The sequence below is a fragment of the Ovis canadensis genome, chromosome 22 (genome assembly GCF_042477335.2).
Source record: "Ovis canadensis isolate MfBH-ARS-UI-01 breed Bighorn chromosome 22, ARS-UI_OviCan_v2, whole genome shotgun sequence".
NCBI classification, from domain to species: Eukaryota; Metazoa; Chordata; class Mammalia; order Artiodactyla; family Bovidae; genus Ovis; species Ovis canadensis.
Window position 1 is genome coordinate 49320890 of NC_091266.1, and position 21416 is coordinate 49342305.

Below are 21416 nucleotides of genomic sequence, written 5' to 3' on the forward strand. Positions count from 1 at the left end.
TTGCTCAAGCTTTTTACTAGTAACAAGATGTCTCAATGCCTTTGTTACTAAACATTAATAAAAATAATAAAAAGACATAACAGCTAAAAAAACCTTAAGTGCCTTAATATCTCTTAAGAAATTTAAAGTTTTCTTAGTCCACCCTGTGTCCCAAGAAGACACAATTTTAGAACTCAAGCTTTCTCTTAATGGCTATTTTTAGGGCAGTGATATAAGGACTGGAAATAATTTTAGGAGGTGGTTGAGTCTCATCCAGTTTTAAAGAGGAAATATAATATTTAACATTCCAACCCTTTCCCAAATTCAGTTTGTGTTTTGCGAACATGAACTGGTCAGTACCACACTTAGACTCTGTGAGCACGGGGCAGCTTTGTCAGTGTGCAAAAATCCAATCCCTGGAGGGTTTCAGAGAAGAAAATATGTAATTTCCTATTCTTCAAAATTAATACAGGAGAGAAGAAATGGGGCTAAATTATACAGTAGAAAGAAGTTCTTTATAGAGCTGCTTTTTTTTTTCTTAATTGGCTTATGTTAAGATTTAATTCCATTGTCATCTATGGACAATTTAGATATATATGATCTAATGTTTGGTAAGGATCCATCAATAATACTTGTATTAATTACTATTGTGATGGTTATGAGTCAAACTAGGGACATTTATTGAGGACTTACTATGTTCTAAATACTTGCTAAAAGCTTCATGAAATTTTATTTACTTCATCCTCATTTAATTCACTCCATCTTATGAAATGGTTGCTCTCATTATCTTTCTTTCAAATAAGGGAACCATGGCCGGAAGACATTAGAAAACTGACCCAAGATCGCCCAGGTAAGGGACAGAAGGTTTGCACTTACATCTTAAGCACTGACCACTGAGCAGCCCTACCCACTATTAAGCCTGGGATGAGTGAGCAGAAGACACCCACCTCATTGCAATGCATGTAGCTGTTCTTGGCATGAACTAGGTCCGGGGAGTCAACCACTGTGGTAAACTTGATGGTGTCTGGTTTTTTACGGTATTTGGTCTGTAAGAGAAAGACCAAGATTCTCAAGAAACAATCAAAGACCATGCATTTTTCTGGGTGCAGCTTCACCCTACCTACTCAGTACCAGGTGTATCAACGACATGCTTGGGAAAGAAATCTCTCTTCTTTGTGGCCACCTCACCAGCATACAGAAGAGATTCAAGCTGCCTCTGTGATAAGGACCATTTTACAGGTATTTCCATTCTTGGCAAGAGAGGCTGCAAAATGCCAAAGCGCATCACAAGAAAAGGAATTCAGGAGACGGAAGGATTCAGCCTTAAGTCGGCCCTGCCCAGACCCTATTCAAGTAGGTTCTGTTATTAAGGAACTAAAGAAGGCAGTGCTGTGCTCTCAAGGAGTTCCCAGGGCAAGAATCTCTGGGTCATCAACATGGTGGGAGTTCAGTTAATGCAACCATCTCTGGGCAACTTTTAACACCCTCTGAAGTCAGGTAACCCTAGGACATTGAACTGAGTAAACTCAGGAGACGGGTGGCAAACCCTCTCCTTACCTCCATGAAAATAATGGGTCCGGTTAGATCATAATTGTGCATAAAACATTTGTTGATCATCATCTAATGCATCACCCCTCTTTCACTGCCTGATTGGAACAAGCCTTTAACTCCCCAGCAAGTGAATTCACTGGGAGCCAAATCTTGTTCTGTCTTGGGATTTGGTTGCAAATCGCCCCTGAAAGAAATCGGGAGTCCAGTGCCATGGGGCCCTCCCAGGCTCTCCAGTCCCTCTGCAAGCTCCCTCGTCAGGAGGAGATAAACGCCAGGTTGCGTTTGTGGTAGAGTCAGGTTAATACCTCACTGATGAGTTCTCCGGCTTTCTTTGCACTTTCTATCTGTGGGGAACTCAGTGCCAGCCATCCTGTCCCCTTCATGCCCATCAGGTCCGACTTGTAGCGCAACTGTGGGAAGAAAAAAACACTGGCTTTTATCAGGAAAGGGTTGCAAACCATTGGGGCATCCATAAAAATGCTTCATCACAACATTCGATATCTTCATTTGGGTGAGTTCTGCATGTCACCAAGGCAAACTATTTGAGTTTGTGCATTCCGCCCAGAATTAAGTAACGGATCATGCGTAAAATACAAGCAGGTCCCACATGTAAACTGGCTGGATTCCAAGCAGAAGGTTGTGACCTACGGGAATGATCCCTTAAGAAAGATCTGAGATACACACCCCAGCCCACACGTCAGCCTTGATTATTTGGTTTCATTCTGGCAGTGAGGCGATTGACCGCCTGCCTAAACAGAAACGTTTCACACACTTTCAGTGGATCAAAGGGCTTTGAGCTCTGGATCAAACCTGCTGTGACTCAGGGCAAATCACTGTACCAAAATGTGACTCAGTTTCTCTCTGTGATACCCAAAGGTCATGACAATCCCTCTGTTCTCATGAAAACACCTGAGAGTCCTGAGGGGTAAAAGACACTCTGCGTGTTAGATTTGTTTTTCTCTTTGTGGTGGTGGGGGAGGGGGAGTTCTTTGCAGGACTCTCAAAACTGCAACAAACCTGGCTACAACTGGGGAATGGTGTGTAAACCGCCTTAATATTTCCATGCCTCAGTTTACCCCTCCTCCTATGGTTACTCAGGATTTGCCTACATTGCACAATAGGCTTAAACTTTATCCATTTTTCTCCTCTTAACGACTCAGAAGATCAGAACTACAGCATCAGTTCCAGGAAGAAAACAGTAAGTGGGGTTTTAAGACAACGGGCCTGATTAGGAATCTCCTGAAATGTTTGATCTTATTACCATTCCTTGATCTGCCCACCATTACCTACATCGAGACAGTCTCTGAAAAAGCTTTTCTTCCTCTCCATATGGAAATGTTAGGCATTTTTAAAGGAAGAAAAAGGACTCTCTAAGGAAATGTGAAATTTGGAACTAAACGAAGTTGCTGGCATTTCTCTAATTTAGATACAAGCTCTGCGGTAACGCAAAATACCCACTCCTGAAATCAGCCTTTCGGCCTTTTTAGTTTTCTTTCATTTCAGGAATCACAGTGCTCCTCACAGCTGGCCTCAAAGAGGGTCCGTTTCTGATCTACTGTCTGCTGGTTAAGGCCCCTGAGCAAATTCCACTCTGCTTTCCAACTGGTGAAGGGGGACATCACTCGGGTTTGGGAGCACGTTTCAAAACCCCATGTCAGTGAAATTGCTTTTTATACCGCGATCTTTCAGTCTACACCAGCAAAGCGTTTGCCTTCCACTCTGATAAAGAACAGAGAAAATTGGATAAATTTCTAAGTTAGAGAGAATAATCCTACAGGGCCTCTTCACAGCCGGGCCTTGCTCCTTTCATAAGTGAGATGAAGTGGGGGCGCATGCTTTCAACTTGCCTTTTGTTGAGCTGAACAGTGCGAGCGCAGGTGAGTCAGAAGGCAAGACGCAGGTTCCCCAAAGATCTGACTGCGCCTCCGACTCGCTTATAAATGGCTTGTCTATTGATATTTCTGCTCCCAGCCCCGCTTTGACTATTCACGCAGACCCTAAAAACAACACGCCTGCCCCAGACCTCACCATAAAAGAGAGGGTGAGGAGCAAGGAGGGTAGTTGAGGAGAATTGGCCCAAAGAAGGTTTCCAAGAAGGATTCTAAGATAATAAGAGATCTTCTCAGGCTGCCCAGCTGTATCTCGCTTCCCCAGGTGGCAGCCTCACTACTTGCCCTTGTACATATGAAGGCCTGGATCCCACTTTCAGAGTCACACGTGAGATTCCTGGCGCCCGCCCCCCTCCACCCCCATTCTGGAGACGCACAAGCTGTAGCTTTCAACCCTTGAGCTCTAACAGGAATTACATAACCAGGAGGTGCGCCCAGGAGGTGGCCAGGGGAAGGGGTATATTTGTCATATTAATAATAAGAATCACTATAACAACTGTCTTGCAAAGGGTGTGGTTTGCTTCAGACTCATTTGGGCTTCCCTGCTGGTTCAGATGGTAAAACGTCTGCCTGCCAGTGCAGGAGACCCGGGTTTGATCCCTGGGTTGGGAAGATCCCCTGGAGAAGGAAATGGCAACCACTCCAGTACTGTTGCCTCGAAAACTCCATGGACGGAGGAGCCTGGTAGGCTACAGTCCATGGGTCGGACACGACTGAGCAACTTCGCTTTCACTTTCATTACCTCATTCAGTCCTTGTGCCATTCTCAAAGGACGAGCTCTCATTCCCAACTATAGAACAATCTGGGGGGTTAAATGCTTGCTCAGATTCTCAGACGAGTCACCAGCTGCTGTCCTCTGGGATCTTGCGCAGGTGGTCCTTAAGAGAACCCTCAAGAGCCAGAGCGCCTGGGTTCTTAATCTAGCCACCAGGGGGAGCCAGAGAGCGCTAACCCCAGAGTCAGGAGCCCAGAGCTGGGCTTTGCCTCTTAACTAGCCATATGGTCTTGAGCAAGTCATTTCCCTGGCAGCTTATGACCCTGAGCAAGTTCCTGAAGATTTATAGGTGCGTTAGTTACCGCAACTGTAAAAATGGAAGTACTCACAGTACCTACCTAGATACTACATGAGATCGTTCGTGCAAAATCTTTAAATAAATGCCTAGCCCAGGATAAGCATTCCGTACTTCTTAGGTATTGTCACTGTCATTGCTGTTGTTTCTGATGGGGAAACGGAAGCCGGGGAAGCTTAAGGAGTCTCCTGAGGCCTTGCAGCCATAAAGGCTGGGGCCAAGGCTGTCCCCTTGACTGTCCCTTCATGTGCTTTGCAGCATGCCTGCAGCCCTTATGTGAGGTCACGGAGAGGAGCGTGGAGTGGCAGATTTGGAAAGGACCAAGAGGTGACTGAACTAGCACCCCCTGGTGGTGGAGCGTGGAGTGGCAGATTTGGAAAGGACCAAGAGGTGACTGAACTAGCACCCCCTGGTGGTGGAGCACAGCCTGGGCAGAGCACGTATCTCAGATGCATCCCTGAGGTAAGCACAACTTTCCCAAGACTTCAGCAGTCACAGCCTTGAGGACCCTCCCGCCAAGGGTGAGCGCCGAGACCCACAGCTTGCTTTCCGGCTTGGATGGGAGAGGTCAGGAGAACGACTGATGGCTATGGGAGCTACTGTTCCTGCCCAGAACTCTGCTGAACTTCGTGAGCTCACAATGAGCCTTTGTTTCCTTTTCAGTAGAACATAATGGCAACCCACTCCAGTACTCTTGCCTGGAAAGTCCCATGGATGGAGGAGCCTGGTGGGCTGCAGTCCATGGGGTCGCTGAGGGTCGGACACGACTGAGCGACATCACTTTCACTTTTCACTTTCATGCATTGGAGAAGGAAATGGCAACCCACTCCAGTGTTCTTGCCTGGAGAATCCTAGGGACAGGGAAGCCTGGTGGGCTGCCGTCTATGGGGTCACATAGAGTCGGACACGACTGAAGCGACTTAGCAGCAGCAACAGAACATAACCACATGGAATTGGATTTTCAGTGATGACTGCAAGAAAACAAGCCTCCAGACCAGACAGACATTCTGGGGGTCTGCTATTCACAGGATCTTGGGGCCCAAGACCGCCCAGTTTAACAAACCTGAAGTTTCAAAACAATGCATGAAGCCCAACATGGTCATTCTCAAATCAATAAATTCTCAGCACAAAACATACCGCATTTGGTAAAGTGTAAGTCTATGACTGCCAACAAGTGTTTCTTGGGAAGGACTCTCTTTTTTTCTTGTTGTTCTTATTTGTATGTGTTAAAATATCCTTTCTTTTCAGAAGTAACGGTGATATAAATGGTAGCTTGAGGTAAGAGTTGGTTTTTGGTCTTTCTCCTTACTTAGTAAAATAGTCTGATACTATGATGATGTCAGCATTAAAAAAAACATTTATCTATGAATCCTGAAATCTGAGATCACCAATAAATCAAACATCTTTGCTTTTCCAGTAGAAACATGAAGGCCTAGAAAGCCAAGTGGCTGCTGCCGGGCCCCCAATCTCCCCACAGTGGCCTGTCCTGTCCCAGGAGGTTTATTTTCTCCCCGGAAGAGGCCACCAACAGAAGGGTCCTTGGAAGGCTTGGTGGAAAACATAATCCTAACAGCTCACACCCTCTGGCATATTCCTATGGACCATGCACTGTCTGTGCTCAGCACAGTGCATCATATAGACAGTCCTCAACTGAGAACAGAGGTCTCAACACTGTTGAGACCCCCAGGTGCATTTGGCAATATATGGAGACGCTTCTGATTGTCACTTTGAGGGGGTGCTAATGGCATCTCGAGAGTAAAGGCCAGGGATGTGGCAATGCACAAGACAGGCCCACACAACAAAGCATCCAGCCCCAAGTGTCAAAGGTGCCCAAGTTTGGAAACCCCGATATGGATGACAAGGGTTCATGTGACTACGGTCTCATGAGACCTGCTCTAAAATCTCACGAGAGCACCTTCCTCCCAGGGGAGCTGTGGGGCTGGGGGAGATGGTACACATAGGCAAACATCGTGCAGACCCTGCCATGGGCATGGGGCCTGGAAGTGCTGACCGCGACCACATTTTCATCACTACCCTGGCCCTCGTGAGGGAGCCGAGACTTGGAATGGCCTGGAACTGACTTCAGAGGCACTGAGTCTGGAGACGTCCACTAAGGGTGGGACTTAATGCCCCTGCATGGGCCAGGACGTCCCCTCTCTGGGCCTAAGCATCTGCACCTGCATCATAGGAAGCGTGACTCCCCTGATCCAGGAGGGTGGCATGGTTGAGAGTGTGGGTTCTGGAGCCAGGCCTGCCTCAGCCCCTCCCATGTGACCTCATCTGTGCAACAGGAGGAGCAAGGCCCTCACCCCGAAGTGCTGGAGTGAGGGTGCCATCCTAGTGAGCAGTCAGGGAACGGCAGCTCTGGGTACAACTCTCCACCTCGCCTCAGGGACACCCTCAGTGCACACAGTCGGGCCCTGGGTCTCTTTCTCGGACCCCCATCCCATCGCCTGGGACATCCTCACTCACGTACTCAGGCACTCACTTCAGTCCAGTCCCAGATATGCTGAGGCTGCTGCTGCCCAGGGTCTTTGCTCAAAAGTCACCTCTGCAGCGAGAGTGATCCTGTCTTTGTTGTTGTTCAGGTGCTAAGTCGAGTCCGACTCTTTGCGATCCCATGGACTGCAACACACCAGTGTCGTCCTTGTCCCTGTCCCTGTATGTCACTATCCCCCAGAGTTTGCTCAGAACTCATATCATTGAATCGGCAATGCTACTAACCATCTCATCCTCCTTGGGCTGCAAGGAGATCAAGTCAGTCAATCCTAAAGGAAAACAGCCCTGAATATTCATCGGAAGGACTGATGCTGAAGGTGAAGCTCCAATACTTAAGCCACCAGATGGGAAGAGCTGACTCATTGGAGAAGACCCTGATGCTGGGAAAGACTGAAGGCAGGGGGAGAAGCGGGTGACAGAGGATGAGAATGACCCTGTCCCTCATTTTTTCACATTGCACACATACACTTACCTGGCCCTCCCTGCTGGCTCAGATGGTAAAAGATCTGCCTGCAACAGGGGAGACCCAGGTTTGATCCGTGGGTCGAGAAGATGCCCTGGAGAAGGGCATGGCAACCCACTCCAGTATTCTTGCCTGGAGACTTCCCATGGACAGAGGAGCCTGGTGGGCCACAGTCCATGGGATCACAAAGAGTCAGATGTGACCGAGCTAACACTTTCACACTTTGACACACACACCCCGCTTCCCTGCTCTGTCTCCACCTGACGCACCACACAGCTCACTCCTGATGCATCTCCTCCCCACAGACTGGAAGCTCCCTGACACCAGGAACTTCGGGCTCTTTTGCTGACTGCTATATTCCCAGGGCCTTGAGGGATGCCTGTGGCATGACAGGTGCTCTGCAAATATCTGTTGACTGAATAATCCCAACCTAGATGATACAGATCAAGCAAGTCACTGATGAGGGGCAGGGGCTGATGAAGGGATCTGAAGGGCTAAGGAAGAGGCAGGGATGTGTACCCAGGCCTGGTGGGAGGAAGAAGGTCGGGGACTGGCGTGTGATCCCCGGACTCCCTACCTCACTCTGCAGGGCATGAGCCTTCTTGGCCCAGGCCATCTTCAGGTCCTCGGGCAGCGCTGTGAACGCGTGGCACCGTGTCCTGTAGTCAAGGTCGCTGGCCAGGGCCTGGGCCTTCCTGGCGTGGACCAGTGGCACCATGTCCATGGGCAGGTGGCACTGCGCTCTGCTGCCCGCCGCCTGCCTCCTGTACTGAAGCTCGCTCTGCAGCTGGCCCATCCGCTGACAGTGCCGGAGCCGGGGGTCGTCACTCACGCTCTGGGCCCCGATCAGCCGTCCTCGCTCCTTCACAAAGTCATGTCTGTAGAGAAACTGGAAGGGGAACCAGGCGGTCAGGGGCCGGCGTTTGGCCCACTGATGTTCTGTCTGTGCCTTTTCCTCGCAGTCACTAAGAAAATCACCTGTTCTTACACGAGACGGGGATGATTATAAGAAATGGCACAGTGAGGCTGGCCGGAGAGCCTGCCTCCCCCACGCTGGGGGAGGAACAATTAAAACAGTGCTCCCTTCCTCCCATCTAATTAAAACCAGATCCTTAGAACCAAAGCGAGGGCCCGTTCCCCTTACGAGTTCTATGGCCAAAAGGAATTTATCAAAAAAGGTGAAAGAGAAACTTGTGCTTTATCCCCTCACACTTGGCAAAACATCAAACCCAAAAGACAGGATCCATTTATTTGAAGTCTACATTTTCTGCGATTTGTTTGTGGGAAAGAGAAAGTCACCTTCATGTCCCAAAGCTATGGACGCTATGAGTCGAGTGGCTGAAACACAGCTGCAAACCCTACCGCCGATGTGGGAATCCACAGAGCCAAGAGGGGACTGTGCTACGGCCACAGTACAATTTCTACTGCAAATTCTCTTTCTAATTCTGGGTGGAGTTAGAAAACAGTTCACACATTACAGGGGGATGGTTGCCTAGATGCTACAATTAGAAATAAATTGTAATCTCCTTTCTGCTGGAGATCTTTGCCTGCATTTAGCTTCTGATTACCAGGGCCTTTCTTTCCCTCTCTCCATCAAAGAATCTCATTCATAACTAATATATTCCACGGATGACATCCTGTTTCACATGGCGAAAGATCTGCTTTAATTCAGGGAAATCAGCCATAGACATTGTTTTACATGAAGTTAACAGAAATTAGGCAGAATGGAAGGTCGTATCATTCAACTCACATCACTGGCTATGTCTCCAGAGACTCGAGCCGCCTGGAAGGGCAGAGCGTCTATTGTCAGCTTGTAGCCTTGAGCATGGAGATTCCTCCAAGACTCCTTGTATTTTGCCTATGGTAGGAACACATGTAGATTTTCTTAAGAAAACAAAACCAAAAAAATTACATGACTCCATGAACAAAGGCTACCCACTTCATTTGTACTGTGGTGTTGCAGAACGGATTTCTGACAAGCAAAAGCTTTCGATTTGGCAAAGAAAATCTCATTAGCACCCTCCCGGGAGTGGGCTCTGACACACACATATCAACACATCTGGGAAAAGGTACGTTTAACGTGCTTGTCGACCAGATACAAGGTTGAAAGTTTCTGCGAATGCCAGCAGGGTCACTGTTACGTCCCATCACAGACAGAGACTTGGCCTTGGAGATCATCTCAACCTCAGCAGTGAGAAAGGCTTACGTCACTCAGATTGGCCGCGTTTGCTTTCGCTCGGACAAACTCGGGCAGGCCCAGGGTCATTGTGTACTGATGTCTCGCATCTTCTCCTGCTGCTTTATAGAGGCGCTGGGCAGAAGGGGGAAAAAAAACCCAAGAAGGTAAACGCTGTGCATTTCTGCAGGACTGGAGGTCCCTCCTTTGCAACTGGGAAATATGTTTGTAAAAGGCCGTTCGCTGTGTCATGGACACACCCTCAGCTTGGGGAAGATGTTTCTTTCAATAAAGGTAATCTTTCATGGGATTTCCCTGGAGGTCCAGTGTTTAAGACTTCGCCTTCCAATGCAGAGGGTGTGGGTTCAATCCTTGGTTGGGGAGCTAGGATCCCACATGCCTCACAGCCAAAAAACTAAAAACATAATTTTTTTTAAAAAAGCAAGCAATATTGTAAGAAATTCAATAAAGATTTAAAATGGTCCACATCAAATTTTTTTTAAAACTTGAAGGAAAGATAGTCCTTCATCAGCCAAATTGAGTGCTATGAAAGGAATGCGTTAAAAAAATTGCAAGTTGCTTGTGACGGGGTTCAGGACATGTTACCCCCAAATAGGGTACCTTAGCATAGTGCATATTTTAAGCAGAAGGATTCTGGAAGTAGCAGGAGATGGAAGACCTCTCTCTGACCTTCCCCCCGAAGGAGGTCACAGGCCTCCTGGGGGAGCTGCCCGCCCTCTGGTGGAGGGAGAAAGGGGCATCTGATATCTGAACCCCAAGGAACCCGAGAGGCATCTGAACAAACAGACCTCGCTCAGTGTCCCCCAGCTTCCTACCCTCAGCTCACCCCCTTTTGTTCTGTTACACCTGCCCACGATCTTACATTTCTCATCAAACCTGGGGTAAAAAATGCTCAGGTTTAACGGTTCCTCCTGAACTCCATTTCCTTACGAAGATGCCTAAGTCCCCTAAAGCTCATCCTAAATAAATGTGTATGCTTTTCCCTTGCTCATCTGTCTTTTGTTACAGAGCCCCAGCCGAGAACCCAAGGTGAGTCAAAGAAAAGATATTTTTCCCTGCCCTCTACTTTGCTTAATAGCAGAAACACCATTAGGAATACTGTTATGGGTCTTTCCATTGTATATATATATATTTTTGCTGAGGACACAGTGTAAAGACAATATTAATATCTGGGAAATTTAGGAGCCATTCTGCTGGTTGGAAAGGAGGTTCCCAAGCCCCAGTCTGTGTCCTTCACTAAAGTCCCAGGATCCTCCCACGGGCAAACACACCAGTGCTCCCGTGCAGGGCCTCAGCCGGCATGAAAACACATGCTCTTGTAATTAGAAATGGCCTGCGGTTGCTGAGTTCTCCGAGGCCAGAGGCCACTGAAGGAGGCATTACCATCCCACAGTACCCTGATCACAAAGCAGGCAAGATAGGTTCAGTGGGAATCTTAAATCGATAACGTCGCTACAGAGCCCTTTGGGTCTTCTTAACCCAGTCTTGGGATAAGTGTGGAAACTAATATATAAATACCCAAATCTCAACTGACTTTCAAAAGCTAGGGTCAGAAGGGAGAATCTGAAAAACTCATTTCATTCTCTGCCAGGCTCACTTGCTATTTCAAACATGTCAGAGAGCCACTCCGAAGAGGTAGAGCTGGAACAATGATTTGACGGAGTGAAGAGTCTCTCCCTTGGGCCCCCTCTGCTCGACTATTACAGTGAGAATTGGGTAAGTGGGGAGCGAGAAGATGGGAAGGCAGAGAACCAAGAAGCCTGGCAGACTTCACACTGTATCAATCACCGTCCCTGGACAACCACAAATCCTCCCCAACACCATCGTCGGAATGACGATGGAAGAAGGGTTAGCCAATATCTGCCCAGCCAGGACAGAAAAGTGACAGACCAGTACTTGCCAAACTTTCATGTGCAAAGCAAACCCGTGACGGTCTTAAATGACCTCGTGGATTCGATGGCTCTCGGGTGGGGCCTGAGGTTTAGCATTTCTAACAAGCTCCCAATGATGATGCTGTCAATCGGTAAATGCATTTGGGGTTGTGGTGGGGGGGCAAGACCACAGACTTTCTACTGGGCCTTTTTCCCTTCTGGAAACCATTTAGGTTTCATCTAATGATATTCCTTTCTTTCCATGCAAACATGCATGCTTTCCCCCGCTCCCCACCTCCCCCGTCCCACAAATATTCATACTTTTTTTTTAAACAATCTAGCAGTTTTTTTTTAAAGCCCATCCCGAAGTCATCCGAAGGTTTTACCTCGTTTGTAATCTGGTTGCTGAGTTTTGCGTGAGTGAGGCTGGGTGTGTCTGTCACAGCTGTGTACTTGAGCGACTGGGGATGCTGACGATATTTACTCTGAAGCCACACACAGGAGGGAATAAGAGGACAAGGTGAGGTGCAAAACCAGAGGAAGAATCGGCTCTTTAAGCACTAGTGATAAACCCTCATTTTGTGAAGGTCGCCAGTCTGTGACCCAGAATCCAGTCCATCACCCGCTCTTGTGACCTCAGAACTCAGTGAGATGAATAGACAGAGAGGAGGAGGACCGATGGAATCGGAGGCTTATTAACAAGAAAGGGAGAGCTAGTCCTTTGCCACGAATACGAACATGACTACTGAAATTCATGTTTTGCTCCCCAATTTCCTTTGCTCACTGAAGACCCTGGATTCCTCAGCTTTGGGGGTACATGGGAAACAATCGTTCAGCTTAAAATAACCCACATGCCTGCACACCACCCCAGGAAAAGGGATTCGGTAAATTGGCAGTAGCCTCAGGCCTCTGTAATTTTTTTTAAGTTTCCAAAGGGGATTCTGATGCACCATGAAGTTTAGAAACCACTTGCTTTAGAGATTTCATTGGAAAAGCAAAGCACAAAGTTAAATCTCGACTCCCACTGTGAGGCCCATTCTGCTTGCTCAGAGCTTCTAATCAATCAACGCATAAGCCATTCTGAGGCACCCAGGCTGGATGCTGACCGCCTTTCACTTCCAATGCCTTCCATTATGCCAGTCTACTGGGAACGGAAGTCCCAGAGCCCTCCCAGGGGCGGGCAAGATTCCTCAGGAGTTCAAAAAGCTTAGAATTCCAGACTTCTATCTTTTTACCAAGAAATTACCACCAGGCTCACGGCAACGATTTCATATACAGCCAACAAAGAAGCACAGTGCTTAGAAGACTGTTGATCCTCTCAAAAACTAAATGAGACAGGTCTCAGTATTCCCATGTGACTGATTAAAATATTGAGGCTCAGAGAGGGCAGGTGACTGGCTTGAGGTCACACAGCAAATGAATCACCATCTGTGTCTCCAAAGCCTGCTCTCTTTTCACAAGGCACTGTTCAAAGGGATTCTGGGAAAGTACATCTTGCAAACCAGTGAATAATTCCTGTATGGTATTAATACAGGACCTGACCCGGAATCTGCAAAGTTGTCTTACGTGGCACCCTGTCTAAACGGAGAACAGAGTAAGGGGAGAGGCCGGGTGAGTCACCACGGCTAACAGTGTAGCATCTAATTGGCCATAGTAAGACACAACTGATAGTTGTTTAATCTCTACTGTGGAATATACCTGACACCCCCACCCCACCCTGGGCCCCCAGTTACCTCACTGATGAGTTCAGATGCTCTCTTTCTCCCTTCAATCTCTAACGTGCCTGGAATGACACAGGCAACACCTCGCATAAAGTTCAGGTCCGACCGGTACAAATTCTACAAGGAATCAGAAAAACCAAGCTTGTCGAGCAAGGAAGGACCCACAACAGACAGCATCGCAATTAGAACTCAAGGCCAAACCAGCCTCTCCAGACACATAATACTCAGCGAACACACACAGGCTTCTGAGTAAATGCTCATTAGGGAAACAAAAATGTAGGTCAGAAGAAAATAATTCTGCTGTCACTCGTCTCTGTAGCTGTTAGAGGGGTGCTCAGCGGATTTTTATTTTCATGTGGGCTATCAAAAAATAATCGCTGGAGCGGATTGTGGTTAGAAAGTCAGCTGTCTTGGGGCAAATGTGGAAATGATTTAATAGGTCTTCAAAACAAACCCCAGCAGCAGAGGGTGCCATGAATTAATCATGGGTTAAGAAAGAACTAATAAATGAATCCAAATAATCTGACAAAGCCCCGAGTCTGTTGGGGTGGGGGTAGGGGCGGGGGTGTGAACCTGAAGGGCCTGGGCTGACAGTTTAAAGAGGGCCTCAAATTCACTCCCCTTCAGCCACCAAGGCACCCCCTGGGCATGCCTCCTTCCAATTGCTAAGGCAGTGAGAGGCAGGGACAGTCAGGGCTCTGCTCAAGTGACAAAGGGGCCCCTTAGCTGAGCGTGGCGGCTTGCTAGCTCCTCCAGCTGCTCCTGGGTTCCTGACAGTTTATGTCACTCGTAAACGCCGCACACGGGCAGAAAATTCCAACAGACGACAGCAACCCAGATCTGGGCGCCACTCAGCTCTCAGGCTCTGCCAAACCAGAAAGCAGGGTTTTTTTTGCGGGGGTGGGGGTGGTAGGGGAGAGCTTGTTTTATTTCCAACTCAGGCCCATTACTTGCAAATCTCCCAGCAATGGAAATGTAGCAAGCTGGGGGATAAGATGAGCACCAAAAAGGATGCTGCTGTCTGTTGGGAAGATACATCCGGCAAGTGAGGAAATTCTTCAACACTTCTCAATGTTCCCAGGCCTGTCTGCTTAAGAAAGCGGGCAGCATGAGCTAAAAACGTACTTGGGGGGAGTGTGAAGGCCTCGGAAGACTCCTTGGGAGGACCCAGGGATGGTCTCTGGAGCCCTGATTTCCCTGCCCTCTGTCTCACTGGCTCAATGGACATGAGTCTGAGAAAACTCTGGGAGATGGTGAAGGACAGGGAAGCCTGGCATGCTGCAGTCCATGGGGTCGCAAAGAGTCGGACATGACTGAGCGACTGAACGACGACCGCCCGACACTCTCCTCTGCCGGAACTGGGTTAGTTCCCAAGGGGCTCTGAGCACCTCTCCTGGCAGACCTCAGGCCTCTTCAGAAGACGGGTGACCCAGGAACATATGAGGCCCCTAGAGGAACCCCCAGCCCAAACTGGGCCAGAGGCAACACCACTGACAAGTCCTGAACATGCTAAACCGTGAGCCTCGAATCTCAGCACCCCCTTTCTCATTTATAGTTCTGTGATCTCGCATGAGCTATTTAACTTCTTTGAGACTCACTATAGTTTCTCTGTAAAATGGGGATAAAAACTATAGGGTTATTCTGAGTATTAAAAGAGACAGTGCTTGTAAACGCAATGCCTAGAATTCAGCAGAAATACTCAATAAATTGGAGAAGGAAATGGCAACACACTCCAGTATTCTTGCCTGGAGAATTCCATGGTTAGAGGAGCCTGGCGGACTCCAAAGGGGAAAGTTAAGTCCATGGGGTGGCAAAAGTCGGACACGACTGAGCGACTAAACACACACTTAACACACTCAATAAATTGTTACTATTATTAATAGATTTATGTCACTGTGCTTATGAAGAGCAAGGCAGGAACAACAGGGGAAGTGCTTCAAAATAAACCCGAGGTATAGGATTCTTCATCTCTAGAGCCCCCACCGAGCCAACAGGAGTTTGTGGGTCACTGCCTCACGGTCAAATTTAAAAGGAAAAGAGCTCGAAGAGAGAGGCAGGTCCCCTTACCTCACTCTGCAACTTGTGAGCTCTCTTGGCGCAGCTGAGCCTCAGGTCCTCAGCCAAGGACGTGTACTGGGGGAGTGGGTGTCTGTAGTCCTGGTCGCTGGCCAGGGTCTGAGCCTTCTTGGCGTGCTCCAGGGTTATCATGTCCAACGGCAGATGGAACTGCGCCTTTGAGTGTTCAAAGTCTTTCTTGTAATTCACCTAGATGGGCAGACAGATCGACAGTTATTTCAAAGCCGCCGTTTGCATCAGGGCCATGAGGGAGAACAATGTGCAGCGACTGTCCCAGGTGAGCTCCGAGGGGTGTTCTTGGCAGGCCCGGTCCTCCGTTCTTATGGGGACTGGCTTAATAAGCAGGACTCCTCTCTAGGTCCTGCCACTCGCCACTCGCAGCTCTTGGCGGTCATTGATTGGGATGACCCAGGCTCAGGGTTCCCTGACTTGGGGAAAATACAGAAGTTCAAGGGGCAGATAAAATGTCAGTGGTTCCCTAGTTCAGGTCGAGACTGTCTCGCTTTCGAAAAGCAAGAGGAGGCATGGCTGAGCTGCCTCCTGCTCCCCAGCAATTCTTATCACCCTCTCAAGTTCAGACTGAGACACCGGGGTTTCTCCTCGTGTGCTAGCTGATGGAGAGCGTCTTCAAACATTAAACAATGACATCCTAGTAAGTCTGGGAACCGGGAGCAGTGGGCGGATGCTTGAAAACCCAGTTCTGAGGGATGAATTCCCAAGAGCCCAACATGCATCCTGCAGCAGGAAGGGGGAGGCCTGTTTGTAGACCTCAAGCTCCACCCCAGTCCTCAGAGGAGCTGCTTGAAGACCCTCAAAGCTCATTCTGGGCTTTCTGGGGAGTCAGATGCATAATCGCCATCTCTTCTTCCTCCAGCCTTCTCACTGCCCTCCAAGCTCCGCCCACTCCTCCCTAACCACCCACCCCCACTTCTGCTCATCCTCCCCCAACCCCTAGAATAAAGCCATGGACAATTCATGTCCAATCTCACCCCAGTATGGAAAGTGGAAAGAAATATTAAAAACAGGGAAACTGACGCAGAGAACATGTAAAGCTGTGGAGAGAGCATGCGATGGAGAGCTGGCTCCATGTGCAGCTCTGCCCCTTTCCAGCCAACCTTGGGCAAGGGACTGAGACACTCAGGGTCTAGCTTTCCTTATCAGTAACCAGGATGAACAAATGATGTTCCTAGAAATAGGCTGATGGTTAAATGAGACACTGCGTGTTTAGTCCTCTACTACATGTCGGACACGTATTAGATTTCATCCTGGCCATTAGTCAACTCACATATGTGCAAGGAGATACCGTACACATGTGTGCCAGCACCCAGAGATTCAAAGTCAAGGGGTGCAAACTCAGATGTCACCAGGAGCCAGTCAGGTAGCGTAACTGAGTGAAGGAGGAAGTGGGTGAGCAGGGCTTGGCTGCATGACCAGGAGGGCACAGATCCCTTCTAAACGGGGCTCTCAGTAATCAACTTCAACGGTAGCCTTGAGGAACCCAGGCCTGGCTTCTGCACAGAACTTTAAAACTTTCATGCCAAGTTTCCCATTTTGAAAAGTCTGCAATTAATCTTCTCTGCAGACCCAACAAAATACCTCTGCAGTCCAAAATCCAACCCACAGGCCTCCATTTGTGGCTGCTGGTCAAAATCATAGAATGAGAGAATCAAAGAATGCTCAATCTCTCACTTGACCGAGGAAGAAGCTGAAGCCCAGAGGGGCCAAGGGTCTTGACCATGCCACCCAGCTAGCCGGGACAGAGCCAAAAGCCACAACCAGAAGGACACAGGACATCTGTGGGCTGTGCGTCATCATTAGCTTTGGGGGTCCAGGCTCCACTGAGTTCTCTCCCACTTACTTGGCTCTGCAGAGAGCTCGCGTACACTGAATGCGCAAGGCTGATATCATCTTCCAAGCTCCGGGAGCCGAGCATCTGCCCTTTCATTTTCTCAAATGCCTCTTTGTATTTGTACTAAAGGGAAAGAGAGCGGGAGAGAGTAACAGCTCAGGGACAAGGGACACGGAATGGAAGAGGTGGGTATTGGGCAAAAAAATGTTTTGTTCTTTTGACAGTAACTGGGTGAGTTAAAAGAAAAGGCGCGGGAGTCGTCAAAAGGCCTCTTCTTTCATATGCAAGCCTCCCAATGACTAAAGGGCTGGGATATGAAATGGCAGGACATGAGAGCGCTTGGGCGGCCCAGGCTGGGAGGAAGGTGGGTGCATTGTTAACAGTCTCTTCACATGGACTGGCTTTAGGAAAGCGCTTGGCGGAGGGTGCGTTTCATCTGCCCGGGGTCCATATTTACAGTCCAGCATCAGCTCTGTACCCCGGCTAGGGGATTTTTTTGTTGTTGTTGTAAGGCATGTTCTTTCTCACCGGTCGTTATCTGATTGCCCTGACACAGTCAGTTGGGGATAGGAGAGGATATTAGCCACAGGCAAAAGAAGGCAGGGGTTAGGGGCAAAAGGAATACAAATGGGTAAGTATTAAACATTGTCACAGGACTGTGGGTGGAAGCTCACATCACTTATGATTTCGCCAGAAGCCTTTGCTGCCTGGAATGGAATGGCATCCAGTCTCAGTTTATAGCCACCGTCTCGAAGTTTGCTCCAGGATTCCTTATAACGTGTCTGTTGAGAAGATGGGCACCAATAAAGACCTTTCCTAAATTCCCATGATCAAAACGAGAATCTGGTTTCTTGTGGAGTGCTGCCCCCAATTAAGAGATCACTGTGGTCCAGCAAAAATCAACCGAGAGCTGGAACCTGTCTCATGCCCAGTCTTGGAGGGGAGTGCCATGGGGCTGGGGGTGGGGGGTGGTTTAAAAGGCAAGAGCTCTGGAGTCAGAATTAGACTGTTCTGAGCAGCAAGTTGATTGGAAGAAGGAGGCATGAGGCTGTAGGTGCACAGCTCCTGACAGAATCATGAAAATTCGACTGTCTCCGCTGAAGACGAGGCAACGGGGGTGCTGACAGGGAGGAGGGAAGGAGAGAGCTCAGTCTCCCAAGTCTCTCTTTGGCTGGATGTCTTCACCTATATTCTGAGGCTATAGAATATAGCTTCTATATAGAAAACAGGGCTTCACCTATATTCCAGCCCCTCAGTATAAATGCCCTTTGTATGAAGGAAGTTTCCCTAGTCTCATCCTTATCAGTGTGCTTGGCTCTTCTGCACGACCAGCCACATAGTGTGCAGGGTCCAGTGGAAAGGAAAACATGGGGCCCCTTGTTCAGGAAACTTGCATATTTCAGTGACAGCAGAGCATTAAACCAAGAGCGGGAGCGCAGGATGCTTCCAAGCACAGGCGCGGCGCCACTGTGCAGGTCCGCGACCTCCCGCAATTAAAACCAACGCCCCCCTCATCAGGGCTTCCCTGGTTGCCCACATGGTAAAGAATCTGCCTGTAATGCAGAAGACCCAGGTTCCATCCTTGGGTTGGAAAGATTTCTCGGAGAAGGGAATGGTTACCCACTCCAGTATTCTTGCCTAGAGAATTCCATGCACAGAGAAGCCTCGTGGGCTACAATCCGTGGGGTCGCAAGGGGTCGGACACAACTGAAGGACTAACTCTCCTTTCCCTCCATCAGCCTCACCTCACTGATATTCATGGCATTCAGCTTGGCCAGCAGGACTTCAGGGAGGTCAGCAGTCTGCGTGTAGCGATGCTTTAGGTTTTCTCCTTGTTCTCGGTACAACCTCTGTGGATGCAGAGAGATTTTGTGTTAACCCCAGAAGCCTCCCCCACGCAGCCATCAGCCAGGTTACCCTCCAGGAGACAAAGGCGCTGCCGCTGTTCCCCGCTGTGCCCCCCACCCCGGTGGAGACAGGATCTTGGGTGTCCTTCCTCCTCCCAGATGGCACAGTGATCCTCCACCCGGTGACATGCACGTCACTCCCTCCCGAGTTCTTCCCAGAACATGACAGGTTGAAACCTGCCCTCTCAGTGAACACTCCCTTTGGAGCACACTGCTGAGATTGGTGTCAAGTGAGAGAATGAGGTCTGGTTAATCTCTAGGAATTTCATTATTCACTATGAGCTAGGAGAGGACATGCAGCTGAGGATGAGATGGTTGGATGGCATCACAGACTCAATGGACATGAATTTGAGCAAACTCCAGAAGATAGGGCAAGACAGGGAAGCCTGGTGTGCGGCAGTCCATGGGGTGGCAAAGAGCTGACATGACTGAGTGACTGAACAATAACAACAAGGAGAGGACCTCAAAATACAGCAGGCACAAGAGAGAATGGTCCTTCCAGAGCTGAGATTTTCCCTGGACCTACCACCATCCTCCCCCCATCCCTGCCACCGCAAGGATTCTTATGCTAATTAATAAGCCTCTTTCCGGTGGGTTGGGTGGGTCTGGGGCTCTGTCCATCCAGATCTCTGATCTGGGCTTATGATAATTCTAGCAGTGAGCAGTGACACACGGAGTTGGCATCCACCACTGGAGAAAGTTTCTAAACCGGGCTTTTCCATCCAAAATCTTATTCTTATTAGACGTGTCCAAGTTTCTACGTATCACAGCAGTGCCCCCTAGAGTTGGTTAGGATAAGGAAAATGCAAATTTTTTTTTCTCTTCTGACACAAGTTCTTGTTTGACCATCTATGTTTCTCAGAATTAAATTTGCTTCTGACAGGCTGATTGTCAAGAAATAATAAATTTCTAAACCCATAAGTCTGTAAACCATCCCATAACATATTCAGATAGGCACTCGAGCCATCTCAGAATGTCTACCGAATATGGCACAGCAGGAGTAATTTCTTCAATTGGGAAGCAAGGGAGACATTTGGCAACTCCTCCCCACCAAGGTATGTCAATTTCCCTCGCGGCAAGTTAAAAGGTTTGAAGATATTTTAAAGGCCTGTCTGTCCTGTGCAATGACTCAGGGGCCCCCTCTCAGAAGAATCAGCCAAACAGGGCTAATCCTGCCTTAACATGAATTTTTAGAGGACCTCGTCATTCTTCCCAGTCTCCAAGGAACCCTGCGCTGAGAGGGCAAAAGGCCAGATCTTGGTTTCACTTTATAAAGGGAAGATGGGAAATGGCTTGAAAGTTAGTCTAATGTACATAAATCAGATCCAAACCACTTTCGAAGTCTTTAGGGGAATTCAGAAAGCCAGAATTCCTGCCCTGGGTCCCAAGAAACCCTAAGCATTCCAAGTATTCCAATCATCAAGAATTTCGCCCCAAAGTCCCATTTCTGAAAACAACGTTTCAAAACAAAAGGAAGGGGAAAAGGCCTTGACCACAGACAAACCCTGGAGACATGCAAATGGGAAGGAATGAAAGCCGGGGCACTGGGGTGGTGGAGCCCCACTTGGCAGCTAAGAGCAGCGGTAACACCCCATTTGCATCCTGATGAAGAAGCACCCCCGCTAAGGTGAGTCTCAGCAAAGGATAAGAAGCTCCTTCATCCTTAGAACAACAGAAGGAGCAAGCCAAGAACCCCTCAGCTTCAATCGCAGGGTTGAAAGAAGAGCCCACTCTTAGAGTCATAATGTATATACATTATCACTTACATCCACTGCTTGGGTATAACTAATTCTGGCCTGGACCATCTCCGGAGTGTCTTTAATACTGGTAAACTTCAAAGCATCTGGATGCTGCCGGTACTTCTTCTGTTGAGCAGAAAAAGATCAAAGCTGTGAATTTTGTGCTGCTCTTTCATGCCATTTGAAAGAGAAAATCATAGGTTACTTGAGATTAGAGTGAATTTGTGAACATAATTATTATTCGGCTTCCTCCATCTTTATATCCTAGGTGCCTTCAGGTTAATATTTGTTTCAATTTAAGAATAACCTCATGTCAATTAACATTAAAGTATTTCTACCTGGTGCAAAGAAAACATCTCAAAATTAGGTTATACGGGTAAAATACTGTAGGACACACACTTAGGAAAGGATTCTTTATGTAGCCTTCAGATACTGTCTTGCAGTTGTTTACATACCTTAGTTTGGGTTTCCCAAGCAAGAAAGAACATTCATAGTAACATTTATCATTGAAGCTTTCTAAGTTCCTTCCACAAAAGAACTTGGAAGAGATTACCACAGTCAAAACCGTTACTTTAACAGTCAGTGGCGGTACAAACCAATTCAGT

The 21416-nt window shown here is 48.3% G+C and overlaps 1 protein-coding gene across 7 annotated transcripts in view; it reads right to left on the reverse strand.

Moving 5' to 3' along the window:
* Nucleotides 1-21416, reverse strand: part of NRAP (nebulin related anchoring protein) — a 75534-nt gene that overhangs the window by 8178 nt on the left and 45940 nt on the right. For all 7 annotated transcript variants that reach the window (XM_069567554.1, XM_069567555.1, XM_069567551.1 and 4 more), the window contains 12 exons: nt 20839-20937; nt 18911-19015; nt 17840-17947; nt 17175-17288; nt 15308-15505; nt 13253-13357; nt 11906-12004; nt 9658-9762; nt 9202-9309; nt 8029-8340; nt 1836-1940; nt 927-1025 (listed from right to left, as the gene is read on the reverse strand). In XM_069567554.1, the coding sequence (XP_069423655.1) occupies nt 927-1025; nt 1836-1940; nt 8029-8340; nt 9202-9309; nt 9658-9762; nt 11906-12004; nt 13253-13357; nt 15308-15505; nt 17175-17288; nt 17840-17947; nt 18911-19015; nt 20839-20937 (1557 nt within the window). The remainder of the gene's footprint in view (nt 1-926; nt 1026-1835; nt 1941-8028; nt 8341-9201; nt 9310-9657; nt 9763-11905; nt 12005-13252; nt 13358-15307; nt 15506-17174; nt 17289-17839; nt 17948-18910; nt 19016-20838; nt 20938-21416) is intronic.